Source organism: Priapulus caudatus, unplaced genomic scaffold (genome assembly GCF_000485595.1).
Source record: "Priapulus caudatus unplaced genomic scaffold, Priapulus_caudatus-5.0.1 Scaffold976, whole genome shotgun sequence".
Classification (NCBI taxonomy): Eukaryota; Metazoa; Priapulida; class Priapulimorpha; order Priapulimorphida; family Priapulidae; genus Priapulus; species Priapulus caudatus.
Window position 1 is genome coordinate 97,094 of NW_014578037.1, and position 8,022 is coordinate 105,115.

Genomic DNA, 8,022 nt, shown 5'->3' on the forward strand with positions numbered 1-8,022 from the left:
ACCTCCCACTCACTCACATGATGCCCCCCACCACGCACACCTCCCACTCACTCACGTGATGCCCCCACCACGCACACCTCTCACTCACTCACGATGTCCCCCACCCACCCACACCTCCCACTCACTCACATGATGCCCCCCACCACGCACACCTCCCACTCACTCACATGACACCCCCACCACGCACACCTTCCACTCACTCACATGATGCCCCCCACCACACACACCTCCCACTCACTTACATGACACCCCCACCACGCACACCTCCCACTCACTCACATGATGCCCCCCACCACGCACACCTTCCACTCACTCACATAATGCCCCCTACCACCCACACCTCCCACTCACTCACATGACACCCCCACCACGTACACCTCCCACTCACTCACATAACACCCCCACCACGTACACCTCCCACTCACTCACATGGCCCTTACACCACGCACGTCTCCAAACCAAATACATGGCCCCTGCACCACGCACAGCTCCCACCCACCAATGTCACCACTGCAATAAGCAACCTCCTCCCCCACATGGTTCCTGAGCTACACACGTCTCCCACCCACCTCTGCGCAGTGGTGGTGATGGCATCGACTGCCTCCATGATGCGATGCAGGGCGGAGTCCGCCCCGATCGTCATGTCCGTACCGCAGAAGTCATTGTCGATTGACCCCACGAGACCGACGATGTTCAGTCTGCTGCTGCTTGCATACTGCTCCTGCGTCAATTTACCTAGATGAATTTTAACAAGGACAAGGTTACCATCGAGCCGTAACGAACAACAACACTATTAACTTAGTCGTGTCTGCACATAGAATTAGTACAGCGGTATCCCCAGTCATGCCTAACGATTCAGTTAGAGGTAGAGTTCCGGCTGACCAGTGGCGCATGTCATACGTACTAGCCAGGTATGCGGCATTCGTGAAATTCGAGTTCATTACTCAGTCCTAGATGAGTGCATAAATACCATGGACCAAGGACGGAGAGACAAAAGACGCGCGAGGACGAAATACAGTAACTCAAAGAAACTGTCAAGTAATATTATATTTAAGGAGTGTCATAAAATATGAGATGATATTACTATTAGATCTTCCTATTATCAATATTATTGCTCCTATTATGATCCTATTAATTGCTGCTGCTATCACTCCTGCTATTTACCATAATAAATTTAATATTACAGGACCAGACCGGAAATTTAAAAAAGTTGTTTTTAGTCGCTCCTGATGACGCCAGGCGTGTCATAAACTAGATGATAGCTAGATCACTAGATGATAGATAACTAGATCTGTCTCGCAGGCACGCCCTCAAGACCTTCTGCCAAACAGAAAGCTCATTTTAGTTTTAGACGTTGCCGGCGCACTGTAACCTATAGTCAAACTGTACAATCGATCACTCTGCAGCAGGAGTAGATAATAGGGAATTCCCTATTATCTACTCCTGCTCTGCAGTAAACTTAACAGCTGTCCCCGCACCAGCTTTGGAAATCTGGTACGAAAAACTTATCACCTCCTCATCCCCTCACAGTAGCTAAGGATATCATTCTGGTTCACGTACACACGCAAAAAAACAAGATTCAGAATCACTCGCGCTGCACAGATGCCACAGAGGGAAAAACTCACCCTACGAAGTTAGAATAGAGAAGAAAAAAGATAGGTAAGATGACGTTAGTTTTAGTGTGACAAGTAGTATGGGGATCTGTTAAATTTGTCATAACCGAGCATCGATTGCACTCAATTGATCAAAGATGGGCTGTTAATCACGTTAATTGTGAATATTAGACTTTAGGCAATACTAATAAAGCTGTGGCATGAGCCAGTTACCCAAGACTTAAAGTCACTTCACCTTGTTTAGGTAAAACTAAAGAGAGCTAAGTACCAACATCGTTGTTTGAGATTCTGTTCGTATTTCTGATTCACTTTTTCCACTTGATAAACAATGTAACAACCGAATACATGTTGATAGAAGCTGAAGTGAATAAATACAATATTTAATCAATCTGTTTCAATTTTTCCATATATATGCTAATTTTGAAATAGATGCGTTGTACTCTTTTCAGTGATCGATTTTTTTAATATATGAATATCTAATCGGCTGCTACAAATCATCAAACTTGGAATGTAACCGGCCACCTCCATCTCACTAGATACATCTCATATGAAGCTGAAAATATGTAGGTGAGCTGCATTCTAGATCATGCTCGATCTCCTACAGTACTGTAACTTGTAAGCAAAGCGGATCAGACACATCTCAACAGCTCTAGCCTGCAACCAGAAGCTACTCAATACAGTAACACACTGCGTTGCGTTCACTCGGGTTATGTAATAAGTGCGTGATCGTGCTAGAATTGAGGGAGTACATACTTCACGTAGAAACGCATTTTGAGTTATTTAACAAAAGTCGGTGGAAAAACGCGATTCGGGCTACGGATATTTGCGCAAACGGGTTTTTTCTGGAACGTATTAATTACGACGTATTACAGCACTAGTTAGCTGGCTTTATTCCAAATACCAAGAAAAACTACGATGAGCTACTTCATATAGAAATTTACCGTTGATAGATTCGTAAAAGATTTTCATTCAGAGTTCAAATTAGTATAGCATAGGTTTCACTAATAATCCGGATCGTGTCATTAAAACTCACTCACAATACGTGTACACGTAGATATAAAACTTTTGCCACGAATCAACGCTCGTTATTCCTGAAACCCTAACTTCCTTTCATTCATTACACGCTTCCACTGTGTTATACAATTTGATATTCGAAAATTTGCGTTCGGTCAAAGCCAATATCAAAAGATCAAAGCCAACATGTCTATCGAACAGTCAGACGTTTCTATATCCATCCCGTACAGCAAAGTAATTGTGCAACAGCATCGCGTAAGCAAAAATTCATGTACACCAGGAACCCAAACATCTAAAGTAAAAACTAAGATCTGATTAGCCGGCAGAGTTAAACATATCGGGCTAAATTGCTATAAAACTTCATTTAGTTCGCTTGCGTTTTTCAGTAAATGTACGTGCATGCCTGCCTGAGCTCCCCCTTCTGTGCTTTGCCTATACGTTACTTTACGCAGTTGTAGCTATCGTAAATACCAAGTTCGGAAACACCAGCTGAGTGTATATATATATCCACAGGCACCATGGCTTCTTTACTAACTGCTGCCCTAAGACTTCTAATGGGTAACAATAATAACAGTTGCTGACACAAGCATCATAGTGGCATATCAAGTGTCAGCCGCCTGTTAGGAGAATGCTGTTTGTATAAACAAGGGATTCCGAAGAATACGCATACATGTAAGTGAATGAGAAATTGGAACGAATGAGAAAGAGTGAGAGAAAGAAACAGAGAGAGAGAGAGAGAGAGTGCGCGTGCGCGCGAGAGAGAGGGGCAGAGAGAGAAAGAGAGAGATGGGGAAAGGGAGAGAAAGGGAATAGAGAGAGAGAGAAGAAAGAAAGAGAGAGAGATCAGGGGAGAGAAGCGGGCTAGAGAGAATGAGAGCGAGAGCGGTGGGGGGAGAGGGGGAGAGAGAGAGAGAGAGAGAGAGAGAGAGAGAGAGAGAGAGAAAGAGAAAGAGAGAGAGAGAATGGATGTGTATGGAAGGTGGTTGACAACATATAAAAGGAACTCCCAGTGAGTTGTTGCACAAAAAATTTGCCGCCCGGCTGACAGCGCTGGCAGCCGGTTTTCAGGATGTAATTTCTCACCAACACGAAAAGCACAAATGGTTATAACTTGTGACAACGAAAAAGAGCTGCTAAGGCCCGCCCATTTGAAGGCCCGGACACAGCGGCCGCGAGGCCGATTGGCATCCGGGCGATGGCATCGGCGTGAAAATCGCGGCCTGGTGTGTCACTCATCGACCGCCGATGTTCATCGGCCCGAAGTGCCATCCGGCCGATGGCCATCGCACAGATAAAACCGTTTGATGATATTACTCGCCCGATCCATCGCCGGGATGCCATCGCCCGATGCAATCGCCTGGTGTGTCCACGACTGCGCGATGCCATCGGGCGATGCCATCGCCCGATGCAATCGCCTGGTGTGTCCGGCCCTTAACAATATAGTTCACTGTTGATGTTTTTAATTTTGCACGGAACAAGTTTATGTGTGTTGGTTCAGTGAATGTGAGTCTGTGTGAACTTGTGAACAGTCTGATGTGAAAGCGTGCATCGAACAGTCCACACCCTATTTCGCGTGGGATGGTTGCCTGCCACTAGGTCATGCAATAAAAAAATTCGCCTAGATGCCATATCCCATGTCATGCGATTTGAAAAGGTCGACGGTGTTTTTCTCGTAGAGAACCCTGTTTTTATTTAGCAGAAAAAATAAAAAAGCTTCCACATGTAAAGCAAAATATTATTGATATTGAATGACCATGAGGACATTTGTGAGCGTTATGTACAACAAAACATTGCAAAAAATGCGAGTAAAAATAAACAACTAAAAGCATTTAACCAGTAACATTTAAACAGTGATATTCGGGACACAGCAAGCTAACGGTTTTTGGACCAGTCTCATGGCTTCCTTTCTCCTTTAGTAGACTAAAATAAGCCTCATCCAGGCATCTTTGTATTTATATTTGTATTTATCCCCACTCAACTTATTTCCGTGATTCAGAATCTGTTATCACCCACTGTTCGAGACATCAGCGTAGAATTCGCTTAACTGCAGCTGGGCTAGACGTCAACTAGGAGTGTAACGACGCATCAAACTATCGACTAATTTTCAATCCTGTTTGGTTCGACAGCAATGCATCGATGATAAAGTGAAACATCACTAAATGACGCCGATAGTTCACTGAATAATCGATATTTTTTGATAGTTGCAACATTAAAACACAAGGTGAGTTAATTTACTGCCAAAGACACCGTTTTCACACGTAAATGATCCTGAAAACCCATTACTGACATGTCCGTCGTTGTTGTAAATAATTAGACTTGTCCCCGGTGATCTACGTATGGTCAACTCAACCAGCTCACTAGCAATGCATGAGCGTGTGAGTGGAAAGATATGGTACACGCATAGAAATAATATAGATAACCTATATATGGTTATATATGGTTATCTATATTATTTCTATGGGTACACGGCTAGTCAATCCTATGCACTAAAACTAGGCTTAATCCGATACACAACATAATTCACATTTTCATATTACATCAATGGTGTCGAAATAGTATCGTAACAGTTTTTCAATTATTGCAATAGTATCGGGAATAGTATTCCAACGATCGCAATAGTAAAATTGCACCCGATAGTGCAATCAACCATTAACTTACCGAGACACTAATAAATTAATGTAGACCATGAGTACTAGGCTGAATAGAGAGGTGAGATCAAGATCCAGGGTGGGAAACCAAATAACAGACGTGCAATTTGCACTTAGATGCGACTGCTACATGCACCTGTTCTAAAGACGTGCTTATCAGACTGATCCAAAGTCCTTTGACTCACGTTGCCTAATTACAATTCCAGGGACAGTTTCTCAGAACAACGAAGTGGAGGCAATCTATAACTGCAGCTTGGGTGTCTCAAGCACAATTAACGCTCTGGTGGAATCACGATATTGATATATCGTGTGAGAACTCCATAGCCTGAATGAAGATATTGAGACAGGAAACCTTTTAAAAAGATGCCACTCGCACCGAAAAGGTATCAGCGGGAAACTGATGCAAAGTGGGGGCAGCTGGTGAACAGAAAGTGACCCAAAGTGCGTTCACACACACACACTAAGTGTACGCCTAGTAGTCCAACACAGACGTGAAGTCAGTCTAGGCAGAAGCTAGACATCCGGCGGTGCCCCCCCCCCCACAGCCAGCTGAAGGCTGCCACAGAAGCTGAAGCTGGTACAGATCGATGGGAATCTGGTGCTTGTTTACCCGACAATTGGGGACCGTGACGTGCCGGCGATATCATCACGTTGATATGCTTACTAAGCTCTTCGAAGCTAAGCGCCCAGCAATTGCATCCCAGGATATGTGAAACACTAACAGATATGGGTATTAAATGGGATGAGGCTCTCCTTTGCTAAGCACATTAACGGTAGGATGTTACTCTTGGGAATTAAAACCTTGGCATGCTGTACCTTCGACATATTGGTTAGATGGATTACTGGTCGATTTTACAAGTAAAAGACGAGGAACTGATAGCACGACCTACTGTAACGGAGAATGCCCTGATTGGTGTGAATATAGATCGAATAAGGTAGAGCGAACAGTAATGCTTCACTAGGACACGTCACCCTTAACGCTTTAGGGGTCCGGATACAACGGACCATGTCACTTTATACTACTACTTCCACTATGATTGATGTAAAAGCACGATTGCGTGCGCCAGGAAAACGTACGTTGTTGCAGCTAATAGGCCTTTCAGGTCTAACTAGGTCAGGTAACTGTCATCCTTATGAACCACTGATATCATCAGAAGTGTCATAACATAGACACTGTCATCTATATTATCATGAGTGAATAATTGTTTTAGTATCATTGCCCGAGTGATTATAGGAAAGAAAACGTGAACCTTTTTCAAAGAAAATTTATTTTAAATAAATAAATTATTTATTATTTATTAATTAAAATTTATTTTAAATAAATAAATTATTTATTATTTATTTATTAAAAAAAAAACATTTCCGTAACATCGTTAAATTTGTCAATTTCGGCTTCCGTAACATTTACAAATCTAGCCGCCATTTTTGGCGCCACTACAATGTAAACCCTAGAGGTGATTATCGAAAAATAATCACCTAGGTCTCGACCAATCAGCGCGCAGGATTTCCTATAGTCACTCGGGCTATGATACTAATAATTGATATATATTTCTAATAATATATTTCTAATAACAGATCTATATCTAATACTAATAGATCTATTATTATTCACTCCTGATATTATGACGCTCCTGATATCCTTAGACAATATAATAATCGGTCTATTATGAACTTCTGACATTACCAAGAGTAGATAACGAATTGTCTTGATATTATCATGAGTAATAACGATGTCTACTTGTAGATATCTACTATGTTACTATGTTATGTCTGTTGATAACTTGATAGCATTATCATTGATGACATATGACAGACGGTAAATAGCAAGCAGTCGTTCGCAGGCTACCAGCAACAACGTGGTTAAAAAACAAACTCGTTATTACGATTTCTTCAAGCCCGCTCGTGCCTAGAATTGCGTGTTTGCATTACAGTTCGTTGCAGAGATTGCATGCATACATAATTACAGGAGTCTATCAATATATTGATAGACTCCTGATAATTACATATATATATCAGGGGCGGCGCATACGGGGGGGCCGGGGTGGCCCCCCACTTTTTTTGGCAGAAAATATATGGCTATATGTATTTTGTATGATCAGAAAGAAATGCAAGAAAAGAAAGAGGGAATAAGGAGGAGAGGAAGGGGGAAAGAGCGAAAGAGAGTGTTTATCCACATTTTCATCTGCCTACTGGAAAATTACAAAGTTTGACGAAGTCCCTCTAGCCTTACTTTATAGCAAACAGACATGCACAGCGCCGTATTTGCCCCAATACCGTGCGGACTTCGGGGCCTGATCCTGTGCTTCGGAGGGTCGAATATCAGTACCGTACTTGCATATGCACACACTGTACTTATACTGCACTACGCACGCGTACGCACGGCTTTAAAGTACGCGCAGCACGCAGAGCATAACTCAGTACTTAGCCTAGCCTGGCATGCATATAGCGCATAGTGTCAGGGCTCGACTTTAACGGTGGCCCGGGTGCCAATGGCCACCTGAAACGGTGTACAAATAAAACAATACAAATAATGTTAGTTTGGTATCTACAGGGTTCATGCTGTAGGACATATGTTTCTAGTTAGAGTTGGAAGCGAATATATTATATTTCAAGGTTTCAGTAATGCATGTATAACCATCAACTCATAGGTAGGACATCATTAGTACAGAGAAAATTAACAAGAGCCGCAGAGCGTCTGGGCTCATCTGAGGTCTGTTGCTACGATTATAAACGTAAAATTTCAGTCG

The 8,022-nt window shown here is 42.8% G+C and overlaps 1 protein-coding gene across 2 annotated transcripts in view; it reads right to left on the bottom strand.

Moving 5' to 3' along the window:
- The window catches only part of LOC106814771 (ATP-dependent 6-phosphofructokinase-like), a 32,364-nt gene that overhangs the window by 13,564 nt on the left and 10,778 nt on the right, over positions 1-8,022 (bottom strand). For both annotated transcript variants that reach the window (XM_014819122.1, XM_014819121.1), the window contains exon 5: positions 570-735. In XM_014819122.1, coding sequence (XP_014674608.1) covers positions 570-735 — 166 coding nt within the window. The remainder of the gene's footprint in view (positions 1-569; positions 736-8,022) is intronic.